Here is a 20234-nt window from a genome sequence, read left to right on the forward strand (position 1 = left end):
CACACCACGCCATTCACTCACACACTCATACAGTACCTACGGGAAATGTGGAGTCATTTAGCCAACTGCATGCTTCTGGACTGGGGAGGAAAACATCATACCTGGTGAAATCCCTTGTGGACACGAGTAGGACACGTGATTTGAACAAGGCAACAGTGCACCACCGTGCTGCCTTTAAACTATGCACAGCAGCTCAGAACGAATTTCCCCTCAGACAGAAGCTATGTGGGTCAGACACTGAGTGTCGCGCTTCTGCTCTTTCCAGGTCAAACCACTGCTGCAGGTGACGCGGCAGGATGAGGAGATACAGGTCAGGGAGGCGGAGCTGCAGAAAGCTGCAGACAAGCTGACCAAAGTGGAGGAGGACTTCTCTGAGCTGGAGAAGAAACATCAGCAGGTACAGGCTCTGAAAGAAACACACTGTCTCGTTCTCTGTCTGTGTGCAGGGCTCTTACGAAAGACCACTCTTTTGAAGTCCATTCCACCGAAACCCGTTTGCTACCTCATTTCTCCTTATCGCGAGTCGCAATCATAGTCAGAGTTTTGGTGAACCAATTCAGGGTGAAGTAGCTGGAACTCCTTTCCCTTCCTCTGTCTCTGTTATTTGTCTGTCATAAGCTGTGTGACAACGCTCGGAGGGAGATGCAACCATTTTGGGTTTCCACTCTAATTTACCACACAGAGAGAGCAAGAGAGAGTGCACCAAAATTGACATGAAGATAAATGACATGAACGACAAACGAAAGCAACACAGACAAAACGAGCAAAACACAGCAGAAGCTTTTCGGCTGACCAGCTCCTCAGCTTTTCAGCCACATTCATTCGAGCTTCAGTGCTCTAACGAAATAACAGACTCGCTCTTCTCGTCGAGTGATCCTGGTCTCAGCCCGTACCATGGAGAGGAGCACGCCTTTCAGCACACCTTTTTGCTGACACAACCCAGGTGCATGTGCTCTCTCCACCAATAGGCATGGCTGAGACAAACCTGACTGTCCACTGCCACACTGTCATCCCCCTTTTACACTCCCAAATAATTCCGCTCAGTTTCATTGCATGATGACCACAGGGGTCTGGATTCTATGAAGCTGTGTCCTTAACTTTAACTTTAAACTAAGACCAAATGTCAATTTAATTCTTTACAAGCACAGTTTTGTGAGTTCAGTGATTGCCGGTACTAACTTAACAAACAGCATTTGCACAGAAAATCCTGACATTCACATTCTTTTGTCAAAATTGAATTCGGTGATTGAATCCCGCCATTAGTTTTGTCCAAATGTAATAATAGTGTCAGCAGAGTTATTAATGGTATTAATGAACTTCATCTTCTCAGCTGTCAGAGGAGAAGGCAGTGCTGGCAGATCAGCTGCAGGCAGAGGCAGAGCTCTTTGCTGAGGCAGAGGAGATGAGGGCGAGGCTGGCCAATAGAAAGCAGGAGCTGGAGGACGTGCTGGGCGATCTCGAGGGCCGATTGGAGGAAGAGGAGGAAAGAGGCGTGCAGCTGACCAATGAGAAGAAACGACTGCAGCAAAATGTGCAGGTAATGTGGTCTGTGGGCGGGAGAATGTACTGCTATTTAAAGTGTATAAGACAGAGCTTGCCGTGTCTATGTACGTTGTGTATACTTTGTGTGTACGTTATGGGGCGACATGACTCAGGCAGTAAGAGCAGTCGTCTGGCAGTCGGAGGGTTGCCGGTTCGATCCCCCACCTGGGCTGTGTGGAAGTGTCCCTGAGCAAGACACCTAACCCACAAATGCTCCTGACGAGCTGGTCGGTGCCTTGCATGGCAGCCAATTGCCGTCAGTGTGTGAATGCGTGTATGAATGGGTGAATGAGAAGCATGAATTGTACAGCGCTTTGGATAAAGGTGCTATGTAAATGCCAAACATTTACCATTTACGTTGCGTAACCCTCTTCTCTCATTCCTCTCTCCCTCTTTCCTCTTCTGTTCATTAATCTGTCCATCATTCCGCCTGGTCCTCGCTCTCGCTCACCTCCTCCTTGTGTGACTCTCAGGACCTGGAGGAGCAGCTAGAAGAGGAGGAGGGAGCCAGGCAGCGCCTCCTGCTGGAGAAGGTCTCCCTGGAGACAAAAGTGAAAAGTCTGGAGGCCGAGAATCTGAACATGAGTGAGCAACGGGACCGGCTCAGTAAGGTACTGTGATTTACTGACATGTCACTGTATACAAATGACCCACTATACAATGGGCTATACAAATAATTGACCCAGTATTCAAGCACTATACTAATAATAGAGCCAGTATACAAAGCGCTATACTAATAATGGACCCAGTATACAAAGTGCTATACTAATAATGGACCCAGTATACAAAGTGCTATACTAATAATGGACCCAGTATACAAAGCGCTATACTAATGTTTGAATTGAGTGACTGATGATTTACAAATACATTGCTCAGCACCAGTGTTAATCATCCTGTCTCACACTCTCTCTCTCTCTCTCTCTCTCAGGAAAAGAAACAGTTCGAGGAGAGACTGAGTGAGCTGACTGACCAGTTGACTGAGGAAGAAGAGAAGGTGAAGAGTTTAAACAAGCTGAAGAACAAGCAGGAAGCAGTCCTCGCTGATCTGGATGGTACTGACTCACTGCCTGTGGGATGCGTCACAAATAAAAAATATTCATTAAGTAAAATGATTCATAAAAAGCTGACCATGTAAAAACAATAACAGGGACACTTAATACTTAACTAGTGGGCTGCCAGTACTCCAGAACAGATTCCCTCTAAGAATGATGGGAAACTTACCTAAAAGTAACCTGTTACTTTTGGGAATTAAGCATCTCTCTCTTTCTATCTCTCTATATATCTCTCTCTCTCTCTCTATCCCTCCCTCTCATCTCCCTCCCTCTCTCAGAGCGTCTGAAGCGGGAGGAGCAGGGCCGGTTGGAGCAGGAGAAGTGGAGGCGCAGGATGGAGGGGGAGGCGGTGGATGCCCAGGAGCAGCTCTCTGACCTGAGCATGATGTCGGGCGAGCTGAGGGCCAGCCTGTCCCAGCGGGAGAAGGAGATCACCAGCCTGCAGGGCCGGTGAGTGGCAGGGGAAGAGGAGGACACTCGTTACGCTTTATTACAGTCTGTATGGGGCGGCACGGTGGTGCAATGGTGTTACTGTTACCTCACAGCTTGACGGTCCCAGGTTTGTAACCTGGAGGGGAGAGGAGGAGGTAGATAGAAAGATAGATAGATTTAATCTTTATAATAGTGCTGTCGGTGTTGATCTTTTGGGACAAAACGAAGAAAGAGCTCCTTTTAACCTGAAGAAGCGCAAGTTTCGCTGTCAAGGTCTTGCAAGGGAGGAAGACAGTGCAGTGCAGGATGGTGCATGTAGTTCCAACTGTCTGTTCTTTTTAGAGGGCAGCCATGATTGAAAGTCTGTGTCTGTCTCTGTCCCCAGACTGGAGGAGGAGGGGGCGAGGAGGACAGAGGCCCAGCGGTCCCTGAGGGAGGCCATGTCTCAGGTCTCTGAGCTCAAGGAGGAGGTGGAGAATGAGCGAGGCATGAGGGAGAGAGCAGAGAAACAGCGGAGAGACCTTGGGGAAGAGCTGGAGGCTCTGAGGACAGAGCTGGAAGATACACTGGATACCACTGCCGCCCAGCAGGAGCTAAGGTACTGCAGTGTGTGTGTCTGTACTACACTGTGTGTGTCTGTACTGCACCATGTGTGTCTGTACTGCAGTGTGTATGTCTGACTCTACTGTGTGTGTCTATACTGGTGTGTGTGTGTCTGTACTGTACAGATCTATGTGTCTGTGTGTGTGTCTGTACTGCACCATGTGTGTCTGTACTGTGTTTGTGAGTACTGCACCGTGTGCGTATCTCTACTGCCCCGTATGTCTGTAGTGTACTGTGTGTGTCTGTATTGCACTGTGTGTCTGTACTGTACTATGTGTCTACTGCATCGTGTGTGCATCTGTGCTGCACTGTGTCTGTACTGCACAGTGTGTGTGTCTGTGTACCGCACCTTGTGTGTGTGTCTGCACTGCCGTGTGTCAGAACTACACTGTTTGTGTCTGTGCTGGGTTGTGTGGTGCTGCTGATGGCTGTTTGTCTGTAATGCTGTGTGTCTGAACTACACTGTTTGTGTCTGTGCCGGGTTGTGTGGTGCTGCTGATGGCTGTTTGCCTGTAATGCTGTGTGTTTACTCTGCGTCAGTGCTGCCTGCGTGCTGTAACACGCCCGTGCTGCGTCTCCTCCTCCAGGTCTCGTAGGGAGGCGGAGCTGGGAGATCTGCAGCGCTGCGTGGAGGAGGAGACGCGGCGTCACGAGGCCCAGCTCTCCGAGCTCCGCGTGCGACACAGCGGCGCCATCGACTCCCTGCAGGAGCAGCTGGACAACAGCAAGAGAGTGAGGGAGGGGAGAGGAGGAGAGAGGGAGGGGGAGAGGGAGGGAGGGGACGGGGGAAGGAGGGAGGGAGCGGGGCGAGAGGGAGGGATGGAGGGGAGAGGAGAGGAGAGGAGATGGGAGGGAGAGGGGGGTACAGAGGGAATGCCGTTCGGATGTGTTCATGAATGTATCCATGTGGAATCATAACATCGATGTTTATTCATACCTTCTGACTAACTTCTGACATTTATAAGTTCAGTACATAGCAGAATTTGAATGAGTACCCATACTGCCCCTGGCTGCCTAACTGTGTCAAGTGCCATCACTCAATGACCCAGTCCTGTGCTAGTCATCAACACACCAGTGTCTCTGACACCCGGTCCTTTAGAATGTTTCAGTCTATCCCCAAATAGACGGCGCTTCACCTCTGACGTCCCCCTGACCTGTCTGTGCCCCCTTCACCTCTGACGCCCCCCTGACCCGTCTGTGTCCCCTTCACCTCTGACGTCCCCCTGACCTGTCTGTGCCCCCTTCACCTCTGACGCCCCCCTGACCCGTCTGTGCCCCCTTCACCTCTGACACCCCCCTGACCCTTCTGTGCCCCCTTCACCTCTGACGTCCCACTGACCCGTCTGTGCCCCCTTCACCTCTGATGTCCCACTGACCCGTCTGCGCCCCCTTCACCTCTGACGCCCCCCTGACCCGTTTATGCCCCCTTCACCTCTGACACCCCCCTGACCCGTCTGCGCCCCCTTCCTCCCCAGGCGCGGCAGTCCCTGGAGAAGGCCAAGGCTGTGCTGGAGGAGGAGCGGTCCAGCCTGACCGGCGAGCTCAAGGCGCTGCAGGGCGCCAAAATGGACAGCGAGAGGGGCAGGAAGCGGGCCGAGGGGCAGCTGCAGGAGCTCCACGCCCGGCTGACGCAGGCCGAGCGAGAGAGGGAGGAGAGGGAGGAGAAAGTGCACAAGCTGCAGGTGCGTGGGGACACGTGACAGGACAAAGGGAGGATGGGAAAAAGAGGGGGTGATGTTCTGAGTGTGTATTTCATTCGTATTAATGCTTGGTTATGTGACAATGAGAGAGAAGGAAAGTCCAGGGGTCAGAAAGTGAAAGGCCTACCGTTTTGTTTCTGCCACCTGTGCCACCTGATTTCAGTAAGTATTTCCGCCATCTGGCTGAAGAACAGTGCTAATGGGCAAATCAAGGTGACTGGAACAAAATACTGGGAAGGATTTTTATTTTCTGAACCTGGATTTTACACCTGTGAATACTGAAGGTTATTTTGCTATAATAGTGCATAAAGCATTATCAGCATTTTGACTGCACTTCTGTAATATTCTTACATTTCATCCTTCTATCTCTCTTTCTCTGCTCTCGTTTTTCCCCCTCAGTGCGAGATAGAATCAGTCTCTAGTAATCTCTCCTCTGTCGACTCGAAATCCCTTCGCCTCACTAAAGACGTCAGCAGCCTGGAGAGCCAACTGCATGATGCCCAGGTAATGTGCAATGTGTCAATAATGTGGTATTGCCCCTTCTTTAAGTACAGATGTAGACTGTCATTGATAAAAAATAAAATGCTTTATGACAGTTGGTATCAGTTTTTAGATTGCCCATGAGGATAGTGACATTACACGCATGGTACGTGGCCAGTCTTCTTGCGTGCACATTTGTAGTTCTGAATCTGACGCGCGTGCCTCGCTGTCTCAGGACCTTCTGCAGGACGAGACGCGACAGAAGTTGGCCCTGGCGTCCCGCGTCCGGGCCTTGGAGGAGGAGAAGTCCGGGCTGCTGGAGAGACTGGAGGAGGAAGAAGAGAGAGTGAAGGAGCTGAGCAGACAGATTCTGACTCACACTCAGCAGGTGGTCATATGGAGTGACTCCTTCCCCCTCTGTCTCTGTGTTGCCCCTGATCCTGTGCTGTCCACTCTTTGCTCCCACTAAGTGCGTAATAGCGTAATGATGAGAACAGGCCATTCAGCACTACTTGCCCAGGCAAGCTATTGCACAGTGACCTGAGTGGAAAAATACTGTGAAAAAAGACTCAACCAAATCTCGTTTCTCTAAGCTTGAAGAGATTAAACATCTTAAATCTTTCCTCATAACTGTTTATCTTTTATACATGGAATCAATCTGGTTGCCCTTCTTTGAACCTTTTCCAGCATCTCTATACTGTCTGCCCATCTGATGAACTGAATCCGCACAAGCCATCTAATACTAACCCTCTCCCTTTCTCTTTCCCTTCCTCTGTCTCTTCTTTGCTCTCCTCCCTCTCTTCCCCATATCATCTCTCACACCCTCTGTCTCTCTCTCCCCCTCTGTTCCTTCCTTCCCTCCTTCATCCCTCTCTCCGGGCCCCCCCCCAGCTGGCGGAGCTGAGGCGGCAGTCGGAGGAGGTGAACTCGGCGGTGGAGGTGGGGGAGGAGGGCCGCAGGAAGCTGCAGCGGGAGCTGGAGACGGTGTCGCAGCGCGAGCGCACACGCGAGGAGGAGAAGGAGCGCGTGGAGAGGCAGAGGGAGCGGCTGAGGGAGGAGATCGAGGACATGACCCTCGCTCTGCAGCGCGAGAGGCAGAACTGCGCCGCTCTGGAGAAGAGGCAGAAGAAGTTTGACCAGGTGAGAGAGGTGTTGGGGCAGGAGGGCACTTGTTGGACATCACTTTGAATAAAATATTATGTAATGTAAGAGGAAGAGAGAGCTGCTGAGGGGGGAGACATGAAAGAGGTGCCAGTGCGCTGCTCTGCACTGGAGCTGAAATCGAGGAATGTGGCAAGGGGGTAGAGATGTGGGGGGCTGGATAGAGAAGTGAGAGACACCTGAGAGAATCACTATTCAAAATGTAATTTGGTCTAGGACTTGTGTCTGTGAAACTGGCCTGTAGAATATTAAGGGTTTCTAAGCAGCATTTTGCTTTGATAACCTCTTACCTGTCCTGTTCCCCTCTCTCTCTACCCCTCTGTCTCTCTCTCTCTCTCTCTCTCTCTCTCTCTCTCTCTCTCCTGTATGGCAGTCTCTGGCGGAGGAGAAGGCGGTGAGTGCGCGTTTGGCGGACGAGCGGGACCGGGCGGAGGCGGAGAGCCGGGAGAAGGAGACGCGGGGCATGTCCCTGACGCGTGCGCTTCAGGAGGCCACGGAGCAGAACCAGGAGCTGGAGCGCATGAACAAGCAGCTCCGCCTCGACATGGAGCAGCTGGTCAACGCTCAGGACGACGTGGGCAAGAATGTGAGGCCCCTGTGTGTGTGTGTATGCGTGCGCGTGTCTGTATGCGTTTGTGTGTGCGTGTGTGTGTGTGTGTGGATGTGTGTGCGCATGTGTGTATATGTGTGTGTGTGTGTGTGTGTGTGTGTGCATGTGTGGGTGTGTGTGTGTGGGGGGGGTGTGTGTTTGTGTGTGTGTGTGTGGGTGTGTGTGCGCGTGTGTGTGTGTGGGTGTGTGTGTGTTTGTGTGCGTTTGTGTGCATGTTTGTGTGTGTGTGTTCATGTTCTGTCTATACTCTCCTCCTGTCATTTGCTCCCTCCGTCCCTGTTCTTCCACTCTTCCCCTCTCCTCTCTGCTTGGTCTGACCCCCTGGTTTACCCCCGGCCCCAGGTTCATGAGCTGGAGCGCACACGCCGCGCCCTGGAGACAGAGGCCCAGTCCCTGCGCACACAGACCCAGGAGCTGGAGGAGGAGCTGGCCGAGGCCGAGAACTCCCGTCTCAGGCTGGAGGTCACGCTGCAGGCCCTCAGGGCGCAGTTTGAGAGGGAGATCAGTGCCAAGGAGGAGAAAGGGGAGGAGAAGAGGAGAGCGCTCAGCAAGCAGGTACGGAGGTTCTGCTGCCACTGGAAGGAGAGGCCCCTGCTGGGCCTTTTACTGCCTAATAATCATCTTACTGTGTGCTCCAGCACTAACCTTTCTCTCTTATCACTCTCCCTCCCTTTCTCTCCTCATTCTATGTCTCCATCCTCGGCCTCATTTTCATTTCTCCAATCGCCTCTCTTCATTGCCGCTTTCTCGTACTCTTTGCTCTCCTGTTCCCTCATTCACTGTCATTAACCCCGTTTCTCTCCCTCTCTCTCCCTCTCTGTCCCTATCTTCTCTCCCTCTCTCTTTTTCTCTCCCTCCTCCTTCCCCCCCATCCCCGCTCCTCTGTGTGGCTGCAGGTGCGGGAGCTGGAGGGCCTCCTGGAGGAGGAGAGGAGCCAGCGCGCTCAGGCCCTGACAGTCAAGAAGCAGCTGGAGGCGGAGCTCCAAGAAGCCGAGGCCCAGGTTGAGGCAGCCAATCGGAGCAGGGAGGAAGGGTTTAAGCAGATGAAGCGACTCCAGGTAACTCCCCGCTCACCCGTCTGGTTCATTTCGGTAAACGTTTCCCTGTCCGGGATGTTTTTTTTGGCTTCAGCTGCAGTTAAAACGGTTGTGACTTCTTTCTGCGACTATCCGACAGGCTCAGATGAAGGAGCTGGTTCGGGAGCTGGATGAGAACAAACTGTCTCGCGACGAGGTGGTGGCCCAGTCCAAGGACAGCGAGAAGCGTCTGCAGACCCTGGAGGCGGAGCTTCTGCAGCTGACTGAGGTCTGAGCCACTGTTCGGTTTTCCGTATGGCCAGTCAGTCGCCGTGTCGTGTTTACCTGCCCCTGCGGCACGCCGACCTCTGACCTCCCTGTGTAACTCCCTCTGCGTCCCCTTCAGGAACTGGCCATCGCGGAGAGGCAGAGGAGACAGGCTCAACAGGAGCGGGACGAAATGGCAGACGAAATGGTCAACAACTCCACCGGGAAGTAAGTACTGTTGTGAGCCGTTTTCCCTGATCTGTGTCTCCATTGGCCCATTCATCCCTGTTTGTGTCTGCACTTTTACAACACAGTTGCTGCACATAGAATTAACTCTGGCTGTGGCTTATTCTCATCTGCAGCCCTTGGCAGGGCCCTGTCTGTATCTTCCTGTGTCAGCGTTGGTCAGCTTGTGCATCTGGATGTTGCTCTGTTTGTTGACTTGTGTTTGTGTGTGAGGAGGAGGAGGAGGAGGAGGAGGAGGTGGTGCTGATCACTCTATGTCTCTCCCACCCTCAGGTCTGCGCTGTGCGAGGAGAAGAGGAGGCTGGAGGCACGCGTGGCCCAACTGGAGGAGGAGCTGGAGGAGGAGCAGGGCAACGCGGAGATGATGGCAGAGAGACAGAGGAAGGCCATCCTGCAGGTACACTGGAGCGTGTACACAGCCACTGTCACTGGAGCCCACAGCTCCGGGGTTTCCCCTAACCCTGAACCTGACACTGGCACAGATAGGGATTTTTAATCAGATTTTTATAAAGACGACTGGCTACAAAATTGAGAAAATTCACTTTTATTTGATGAACTTAACTTAAAAGCTTAGCTTAAGAGCAGCTTAACTTGGCTTAGCTGCATAAGTAAGGCTTAACGTGCAACCTTTGTACTCTACCACTGCTGAGCACCTATACAGTAGCTGTAACAGTAGCCTCAGCAGCAGTGCGCACTGTTGGGTTGAGAAGGAAAAATTGTTGGCGATCCAGTCAGGAAAACACTTCACACTAGATCCAATTATGAGGGTCTTTATTTCTGCTGAAAGAGTATGACCGCTCTAGAAAAGCATTATTTACTGCAGACGTGTGTGCGCTAGTTTCGAGGACCACCATTTTTTTTGACAAGAAAGTACAACTTTCCATCCTCCCTTTTTGGAATGTTTCTTGCAGCAGCCTCTGAGACATTCGTATCTGGCCCACACGGTTACTCAGTCGCCCCCCCTTTCATATAAACGATAAATGGGAATGCTGATGAGAGCACATAATAATATAATGAGAATAATAACATGGACAACACCCTGTTAGCCGCCCGGTGCTAACCCCTCCACCCTCGGCCTGCAGGTGGAGACGCTGTCGGTGCAGCTGGGCGGCGAGCGGACGCTGGCCCAGAAGAGCGAGGGGGCGCGGGAGAGCCTGGACAGGCAGAACAAGGAGCTGAAGGCGCGGCTGGCCGAGCTGGAGGGGGCCATGAAGGGGAAACACCGGCTCAGCGTCGCCGCCCTGGAAGCCAAGATAGAGGCCATGGAGGAGCAGCTGGAGCAGGAGAGACAGTGAGTGGTGCGGGGGGGAGGGGGTGTCCGCTAGGAGCACTGCTGGGCGGTGCTACCATGGAAACAGAGCTTCCCTGGGCTCCCAGAATGCCTCAGTCAGTAAAGGTGTAAACCAGGTATACAGGCTGGAGTCATTACATTATGTGTCAGGTCTCATGCTGAGCCATTAGCATTATTATGGTATATAAGGGGCAGGGTGGGTCTACATTAGCCAGGCTTACTTTTCGTCAGCAGCTGTTTTTATCCTTTTCTTATGATGAACGCTAGCTCTCCTGTAGCACTGCGTACCTGTGAACCACAGATCACAGATCAGCATCAGTCTGTTTCGGCACAACCCAGCTAACACAAAATGTTCTCGCAATGTTACTGGAATGTTTGCAAGAACATTTTGTGTTGGCTGGGAGGGTATGAAGACCAGTTGAGCCTCAGGAATGTGTATATCTGTAACACAGCGTTGGAAAAACTCCATGACACAAGAGTTGCTTGTCTTTTGAGTCCCAGTCCATGGCTTTGTGTTGGCGGTATGCCTTATTAACCCTGTTTCACCGTCCCCTCAGGGAGCGAGGGATCGCCAACAAGCTGGTGCGGAAGACGGAGAAGAAGCTGAAGGAGGTGGTCATGCAGGCGGAGGACGAGAGGAGGCACGCCGACCAGTACCGAGAGCAGGTCGGACGGAGCGCCGTTTACCCCAGCGCGCCTCCTTTATCCTGTCCTAATCCTAATCTCAGAAATCACCTCTGATCATCTCTCTCCGTGTAAAACTTCATCCCGCTCCGGGCTCTTGCACGGGCCAGTTACAAGCCAAACAGCATTAATCTCTTAGTGCAGGGAGCCTTTCTTTAAAATGGGAGAGGAGTAAACTCAGACCTCGGCCAGTGCCTGCTGCCAGTACTGCCACTGGTGAGATCATTCATCCTCTGTGAGACTGAACTCTGCCAACTGCTTTCATCTTCAGTGCCACTGACACGTCCACAGCAAACACTGCTATGCTTGCCAGAAAGGAGATTTATATAAAGGACTCCTGGGGCTAATTCTCTTCAAAAGGATGGTTGGTTTACCATGCAGTTTTTACTTAGCAAACAAAACTTAACATGTGTATTCGAAAGGCATGTTGCCAAGCATTTAGATGGACATTACAAGATACTGTACACACCAAGTCAATAGTCCGTCTTGGGCAATTGTGTGAATCTGAAGCTATACGTGTATGAATTTAATTTAACCTCCTGAGACCTGGCGTACACATGCGTGGACTCCACATTTTGGGCTGTACAACCATAATACTTCATTCTTAAGACCGAGAGTCCACATATGTGGACATCATTTTTCTCAAAAACTACATCATGTCAAAAGATGATGCTTAGTTTATCAGGTCCCAATAAGCCCAAATAGCAAAGAGAAATTAAAAATGCATACCAAAAAAGAGTGTGGGTCTTAGGAGGTTAAATATGGATATTTTACTACCCTGGGGTAAAATCCAGCTACGACCAGCTTGAAATCACCAGCGACCATCTGTTTCAAAACATACCTTGAACTGGTCAAACCGTGTTGAGTTACGGAGCTGGTCTGAACTGGTCAACCAGCGAGCGGCTGTTTGAAAACCTGTCTGGAGCAGTTTTTTTCAGCAGGGTGTTTCTCTCCTCCCCGCAGCTGGAGAAGTCCATGGGCCGTCTGCGGCAGCTGAAGAGGCAGCTGGAGGAGGTGGAGGAGGAGAACTCCCGCTCCAACGCCCAGCGCCGCAAGCTGCAGCGCGAGCTGGAGGAGATGACGGACAGCGGCCAGACCATGAACCGGGAGATCACCGCCCTGCGCAGCCAGCTCAGGTAGCGCTCGCTGGGAGGAGGCAGAGCCCTCTACGCTAACGGCGGCGGCGGCCGCATCGCCGCTGTGAGCGGCATTAGCGCGATCTGATCGGGAGGGAGCGTGTCTGTCTGTGTTCATGTGTGAGTGTTGTAACGGTCATTTTCAGGGTTTGGTCATTATGTGTTTATGTATGAGCGTCTTGCTATAGTCACTGGGCTCATTCCAATCGCTTATTTTGTCTGTCCTGGTCTCCTCGGTTCTCGGCTGACCCGGTCATCGATTGAGGTCCGATATCTTTAAGGACAATCCAATCTGTTGAATGCTGGAAGGCTCCCGAACGATTCTTGACCAAGGAAACATGAGCGCATCCTTTGCAGAAGTCTTTTTTCAGAACGCGTGAAGTATGATTGGCCCTTGATTGGCTCCCTGTCTGCCACATCAGTAATTGGCATGGCTTCAAAAGGACCATTTTCCTAATACAGTCTGCTGATTGCGGCTTGTCCACTAAGCATGTGAGAGAGTCTGCAGTCACTGTCCCAAAGTATTACCCTATTGTCCTAATTACACAATAACCTAACAAATCAGAACATTGGAGAAAAATATTGACTATTTTTACTGTATTGTTACCATTGACTTACATTGGAAGGGGTGGCTGAAACGCCTATCCTGGAGCCAACCACACTGGCACTAGTGAGCAACGTCACAATAAGACCAGTAAATGAGCTTCAAAAACAAAGCCCGGTTTAGGCTGCTTGGAAAGGAAAAATAAAAATAGAATGGGTAAAAATAAGCGATTAGGATAGAGCCACTGACACTACTGTCAGAGTTGAGAGAGTGTTGATGGATGACAGAATAATATTATGTGCCTTTGCATTTATACCTCCGCTCTTGAAGGTGACGCAAAAGTTGTCATGGGCTGTGCTGCCGGGAGGCCTGGTTTATGGTTGATATTGATAATAAATGAACATATCCTAATATACACCTGCGTTGGATCCTTTCATTCTGCTGACCACAGCTGTTCACATCGAGCGCACACACCCATCAAATAAAAAGACAGTGTGTATGTGTCTGTGTGTGTGTGCATGTATGGGTTTGTCTTTGTCCCTCCATGATATATGATTGTATGTCTGTACCTTTCTTTGTAATACATGTCCTTCTGTCTGGACTATTCACTCTGTGTGTGTGTGTGTATGTGTGTGTCTGATCGGGACTCATTGTCCATCTGTCTGTCCCATTTCCCCATTCAGCCTCACAGAACGGAGAACAGAAAAGTAGGTCCATGTGTGTTTGTGTGGCAGTGCACGTAGGACTGCGTGTTTCACCCATCTTCAGTGTTCCCCTGTGGATTGAACGGTGTTCACTGTTCACCATCTTCAGTGCCTGTGTGGCTGCTGTGCTCATACCTGTGTGAATTGCTGTGTTCTCTGGTCTCCTCATCGGAAATGGCTCCAACTGTGTAGCAATTTCGCATTCAAACTGTGTACTTTCCTCAAAATGAATCAGCTTTTTCCTTTTTCCTTCAGAGATATTATTCTCATGGAAATCAAATATGAATTAATCCAAGAGGCAACATGGACTGCATTTTTGTGCTGTGGTAAAAAACTGTAGTCCATGTTGCTTCTAGTTGTAGTTGTTGTTAATCTAGAAATGTAAATGGACATATTTCATATTTGTGCTTTTGAAGTTCTCAGGTAAGGTTATAATATGAAATGATAATTCTGATATATTTATCATAATATCTTTTCTCTCTCCCTCCCAATGTTTCTCTCTTCCCCTTTTCTTCATTTCCATGGGCCTTCTTCTCTCTCTCTGCATTGTGGTGATAGACGCGCTCCTCTTCCTCTCTCGCTGCGCTCCACACGTCGCCCCCTGGTGGACGACTTGTCTCTGGAGAATTCTGATTCAGAGGAGCCCCCCACCTCCCCGTCCCCGTCCCCCGGACCCCCCGGGACCCCGACTCCCTCCGAACACCAACTGGGCCCCCCGCCTCCTTATAGCCTGACGGACACTGAATGAGAGGAGAGGGGGTGGCATCCACAGACTGACTGACTTGACATACACCACGCTGCTTTAGCACACTACTGACCTGGTGGTGGGACCTACAGTGCACTAACACTGCGCCAAAATGGAGACAAGAGCATTTACAGATTATGGATATGGAGTGCGCTCAGTAGAATCTAGACTGACTGGACATGAACTTTAGTCAACACTGCAATGAGAGAGTTGGTATGAACAGCAAATCATAAAAGGAAAAAAAAACTGCAGTTCCCAGTGCATCTTGGGAGGCCTAATTATATCAGCATTGCCGTCTTTATTGTATCCTGCTTGAAATGACAGTACCTCAATGGCTTCTTCTACCTAAGCGCTCTTTGAATTCAAAGCCATTTCTGGTAAGGCATTTTGCATGGGCTTATAGGACAAAAACGCAAGGTGACAGAAACACAGGCAACTGCTAAAGATTGACATAACTTCTAGCCATTTGTACATATATATCTATATATAGATAGACTTCCATTGACTCTGCTAGTATGAAACATATCATAGCTGCTCTATGGTATGATATAAATAAGCTTTGGTAGCTTCTGAATTTCTGGTTTCTCTCTCTTGCTCTTTCCCTCTATGATTATGTGAATGTTCAAGTCATTTCACATCTTTGAAGAGTCTGAACAGTTTGATGTTGACAATACCAACTGTACACCGTTTTCAAGCAAGTTACATTAGCTTGTGAAAGTATTTTCTTTCCCACACAATTGATATGGATCACATTTGTAACCAAAAATAAATGTTGGGAAATGGCATGAGAGAGAGAAAAGGAAAATGGAGGGTTAACCGTGCTAGTATGTGTACGCAAATCTGAATATGACTATTGATAACTATTATTGAACTAATATGAATAGAGCCTGTATGGTGTAGTCTGAAAAGTCAGAGAAGTGAATGTGCCAGCACTCGCACTTCCCAAGATAATGGGTCATTATGTATCCCCCGTCACGCGGGATGCCAGTGATGGACTGGCTTATGGAGGTAACATTGACATTATTTCACCCTGGTGGAAATTTCACCTACCAGGCTAAGAGGGAATCTAGCTGGAACCAGCTTCTGCTCTGGTTGAATACCATCTGGAATTTGGTGATGGTATGTTGTCTGTACCAAGCTGGCCCAACGGCTAGACATGGTCTTGCTAGGATGGTTATCGCAACGATGGTGTGCTAGCTTGACCATCTCCAAACCGGCTGGACGAGCTTTAAGCCCAGGTGGAATTTTCCCCAGGGTAGCTGCATTGACATTATTTTCATGGCTAAATACATTCTTGATGTAGCGCAGCATTCTTTGTCCAGCTTACGATTATCTAATTTGCTAGCTAGATTGTTACTCTAAATAGGTAGTCTGCATAGTAGGTAGGTAGATAGGTAGGTAGGTAACTCGACATTCTATAACTTCAATTACCATTTGATTTCATGTAATTTATGTCAATCCAAATATGCTCATAATCCAATTTTATTTATTGACTTTTTATATGATTTATGTCTTTATGAACATATCAGATGTTGGGATAGATGGGTAATGGTGAAGACGGTGGTTCTGGAGCCACATCCCCTGCAATCTGCCTGCGTCTCCCCTGGTCTCTTTCCTACCAGCTTACACCCTTGACCTCACTCTAACACTAAACTGTGCTCACAGCCTTTGTTTGGCCTAGCTCAATGATCTCAGCACTGCTGCTGGCTTGATGTTCTTTGAGTTTATCTACTTGAAGTATCAAATGTTGTGAACTGAAAAACAATGTTTAACTGGGAGGCAGTGTGTATGTGCGGCAGAATTAAACGCATTATGGTACACTACAGGACTACAGCTGAGAAACCTCACGCGACAGGATGTAACATTTCTCCAACCGGAATGCTTGAGAGATTGTTAAATGATTGGTACTGATTTAGAAGGGACAAACTGGAGCCTAAGATTTTGAACTGTTTATTAATAGTCTTAATGCAGAATGGGGGCAAAACGAGAGACCTGGTCATTTTGTGTCCTTGTCATTCTCATTAAAGCCACTACTGCAATCATAATCGGGAATATCATTATTGTTTTTAAGCAATAGACGTATTTCACCATGTGCTTTTTTACTGAACGGTGTAAAATATTTATGTATGAAAGCTTTTTGTGTTTTACCAAATGTATGGTGTGGATAAGCATATAGAGAGGGATCAGAGTGGATCTAACCAGTCATAGAAAAGTAAAGCAATGTCAAGGTACTCACAAAGTAGTGCTTTTTTGAAGAGCAAACTTTTACTTTATACTTTTACAAGTATAGTACCTAATATAGCATGTCAAAACCTTCCAAGAACTTCATGTTAGGCCTTCCCAGAATATCATGGTAGAAGGCAAAAAAAGTGACGATACAGGTGATGAGTTGACTAAGTGCAAATGTATGGGTTTACCATGCAGTAAGACAACACTGAATGGACAGACAGGCACTTCAAAACTACTGAGGAGGCTGTTATTTGCCCTTCTATCCCAGTGAACTAAAACATGTGGAATGTCTTACCTCACTTCCTGCTTAGAATATACTATATTCTACATCATGTTTCTAGAGATCATTCATTTTCATTTTTTGTCTCAAACTCTGTTCTGTTTTATTTTAGTTTATCCTGTCGTATCACAGAAATATTTGTATGGTTTAAATGTCCTCTCCAGCACCAGATACAGAAGGCCTGGTACAGAATGTGTTTGTGACGGAGATTCACTGGTTCTTGTTAGAAGGCTACTGATGCAGCACAGAGTACTACTGCATTCTCTTTATGATGGTGCATCCACACCATCAGCACTGAGACTGGTAATCAGGGTCATTTAACTTTGATCTCATCTCTAAAAAAAACTAACTGTCTTTTTCTCCTTATAATGATGGAAAGGGAGAAAATTGGGGGACTTAAATGGATGGATCGTCTGTTTTTCAAGGCTGATAAAGTGCATTATTCATGACATGACTTTCCACTGAAATTACTGTACAAAGACAGTGCTTCTCTGTATTATTATCTGTCTTCCCATATGTTCAACCTATTTGCAAACTCTCTGCCATTTTATTGTTCATTGTGGTTCTCTGTTAAGCTTCACTTTATTGCTGCAATAAACATTACTTTAGCGGTGGGTTTGGATGCAGAGATCGACCAGTAAAATATGTGAGTTTTATTTATGTTGTTTTCTGTTTCCAGTTGGCAACTTCAGTTTATCTTGATGATGCAGTATTTCAATTGAAGTTTTAAAAGTATCTCCAAAAATGAGGTTTTGAGAGACTTGAAAAGGTGATAGGAGGATAGATCAAATGTAGTACCCTGCACTTTACATGTCCAGCCACTAGAGGGCAACAAACCTTTGGCTAAGCTTATTGAATCACTATAGAAACGCATTAGCTCTTTGGATGCACTGGCTCTCAGCCCTGGTCCCTGAGTCATTCATGTGTAATCAGATTTTTTTTATTGTTAGGAGTCCTCATGTACTTCACTCAGCCCTGAATTCACTTCCAGATAAAAATAAATCTGCGCGTGAGTCAATGTTGAATTCCCCTTTGTTCTGCATCAGTGCTTGATATTTATGCTTTGGATAGAGCGGGTTCAATGAAGGGCAATCCTCGACACACAATGAACCCCCACACCCTCCCCCCCCCCCCCACACCCTCCCCCAAGTCGGACCAGGGTCAGTGAGCCAGCCAACTGGTATCTCTGTATCTGTAGCAAGATTGGTGCTTTTTAAAAATGTGTTATTTGTTTTGCTTCTGTGGAACTTGAATTTTAAAATATTTTATTTTTTCTTTGTTTGTTTGCTGTTAATATGAATCATATCTGACTGGAGGTGAATTTTAATATATGTTGTTGGTTTGGAAATTTCAGTGTGGGTTGACTTATTTGGACACTGCTGAGCAATGGTGGTCCACAATTGCATGCATCCCTGTGCGTGCACACACACACACACACACACACACACACGCACACACACACACACACACACACACACACACACACACACACACACTAACAAGCACAGAGTATTCACACTAGTGTACATTGGCTATGGTTTCCAGATGATGATTTATGGATTGTGCTAGTCAACACATTTAACATTTAAAACGTATTAAAGGCTGGCCCATACCTGTATTATCCGATGCTCCACCTAATGGCTAGCTTAAGTTCATCAGCACATTATATGTGTGAAACCTTCCTTCAGAGTTCTGCTACTTTCTACATTTGAATTTCATGTTTGGACAAAGAGCATATATTATCTGCAAGCAAGTAGCAAGAATAAGTCCGTCCTGATGGCATCCCTTTTTACTTTTTACATGCAATAGTTGCCCTGGAACTGGAAACAAACCCAGAGCTAGATTCAACAGACTTTAAAGAGTTTCATGAACAAAGAGAGTTTTATTTGTTTGGGCATGAAGTAGTAGATTATTGTTTTCAATCCATCAGTCCAGTCCATGTACAGTGTTTCTAATACAAGCACAGATACCAAGACATACTGTAACCCATAAGAAATAAAATGCCTCTATAGAGTATTGATTATAAGATTTCCTGATTGTCCTTAAATCTGTTTGCAGGTAGAACTGTCTGTATTTCAAAATGACATTATGTTATGTTATCTGCAAGACAATCAATTCTCAGATAACCATACCTATTGTTTTTGTGGTACATTGTTTTTTAGGTTGGTCATTCTCTTTGTTTCTAAACTTTGAATGAACACATTTTAAGATGGTTCTCTCAAGCTTAAAGAGACACACATTATAATATTTATTTCTGTTTGTTCTGTCTTGCTGGATGCCTTACTGCATGTACTTGTTAATGAGGGTCACCATGTACCTTCTTCAGCAATTTACAGTTGACTGGAACCTGTGTGAACCCGATGAAATCTTGCGAATGGAACTGAACTTAAAGACTCAAAGACTCCCTCCCTATAAGCCGTTGCCTGTTTAAATTCTTCTGGTTTCATGTTCTCCAAGGATGTTATCAAATAACCAATAATCCTCAAGGGGTGGGGTTAAGATCTGACAGGCATGTGGTTTTTGGACCACATGGGATGGGAATTTGGCCACATCCATAAATGGGGAGTGGTTCTGGTAGCCTCCGCCTCTCATGCATGAAGACGCAGGGGAGCAGGAATTTGGAGATGATGTTGGATGTGGAGGCACAAGATGGCACCTGGAGGAAAGGGAGGACTGATCCACACTGTCCAACGCCAAGGGTGGGTTCAAACAAGCACTGGACACCATAAACTGCACCTTTGGCCCAGATTCCTGCCACTCCCCACCCCCCAAAGTACATTGGGAATCCGCCTGGCTGCCATATACCAAGCTGAGAAAGTCTGGACCAGTAATTGAGGAACTGTCATAACCAGTCATGTAATTCTTAGAAAATGTACCCCCAGTTCCACTGCTCAACACTGGTGTCTTAGTCGTACTGGTGCCTGTTGGGTCAGGGAGCCAGGAGTCCCTGAACCCCAGATCTCTGACAGCATCTACACTTTCTCTGCCATCATTTGCCCTGGGCTGATCAGGTGCGTCAAGGTGAGGGAAGCTGGCAGGCGGATAGTCCTGATCAGAGCGGTTTGTGCCATTAAAGCTTCTCATGCCCGTGTTTTGTCTGTCGCTGGCTTTTTGGCGGGAGATGAGATCATTGGTTCTGTAGTTGCTCATCTCCGAATCTGCGTTTAAAAATGTATCGCCTGACTGTATCTCGCAGTCTTGGCTAGGAGGTGCCCAGACAGATTCTGCAGGAGGCAGAGGCTCCCTGCATCCTTCTCCCTCCCTTATGCCTGAGTCTATCAGGTAAAAGCTGTCAGATATGTTTTCCTGAATATTACTCATATCAGTGAGGGAACAGTGGCTTTTGGCAGCAGTTGGAAACCCAAAGGCACAAGAGGATAGTGACTGTGGTTCAAAAGGAGGAGTGGGTGTGGGGTTAAAATTCAGGGCATGTATGTCTGGGGTCAGAGAGGCAGCATTGTACTGCTGGTTGGGGTCCGATTCTGGAGAGTTTCTGATTTTTGCATTTCTGA

At 48.1% G+C, this 20234-nt stretch overlaps 1 protein-coding gene across 1 annotated transcript in view; it reads left to right on the top strand.

Annotated features, from left to right (window-relative positions):
- The window catches only part of myh14 (myosin, heavy chain 14, non-muscle), a 39869-nt gene extending 21799 nt beyond the window's left edge, over window positions 1-18070 (top strand). Inside the window, exons 21-41 of the mRNA XM_061249913.1 lie at window positions 266-397; window positions 1331-1537; window positions 2016-2153; window positions 2471-2594; window positions 2873-3044; window positions 3412-3624; window positions 4217-4361; window positions 5105-5311; window positions 5729-5833; window positions 6045-6197; window positions 6701-6949; window positions 7344-7556; window positions 7923-8135; window positions 8477-8638; window positions 8757-8885; window positions 9003-9091; window positions 9383-9506; window positions 10192-10400; window positions 10958-11066; window positions 12048-12220; window positions 14027-18070. Coding sequence (XP_061105897.1) covers window positions 266-397; window positions 1331-1537; window positions 2016-2153; window positions 2471-2594; window positions 2873-3044; window positions 3412-3624; window positions 4217-4361; window positions 5105-5311; window positions 5729-5833; window positions 6045-6197; window positions 6701-6949; window positions 7344-7556; window positions 7923-8135; window positions 8477-8638; window positions 8757-8885; window positions 9003-9091; window positions 9383-9506; window positions 10192-10400; window positions 10958-11066; window positions 12048-12220; window positions 14027-14216 — 3456 coding nt within the window. The 3' untranslated portion in view covers window positions 14217-18070. The remainder of the gene's footprint in view (window positions 1-265; window positions 398-1330; window positions 1538-2015; window positions 2154-2470; window positions 2595-2872; window positions 3045-3411; window positions 3625-4216; window positions 4362-5104; window positions 5312-5728; window positions 5834-6044; window positions 6198-6700; window positions 6950-7343; window positions 7557-7922; window positions 8136-8476; window positions 8639-8756; window positions 8886-9002; window positions 9092-9382; window positions 9507-10191; window positions 10401-10957; window positions 11067-12047; window positions 12221-14026) is intronic.
- Window positions 18071-20234: the final 2164 nt, after the last annotated feature.

This window comes from Conger conger, chromosome 1, assembly GCF_963514075.1.
Source record: "Conger conger chromosome 1, fConCon1.1, whole genome shotgun sequence".
Lineage (NCBI taxonomy): Eukaryota > Metazoa > Chordata > Actinopteri > Anguilliformes > Congridae > Conger > Conger conger.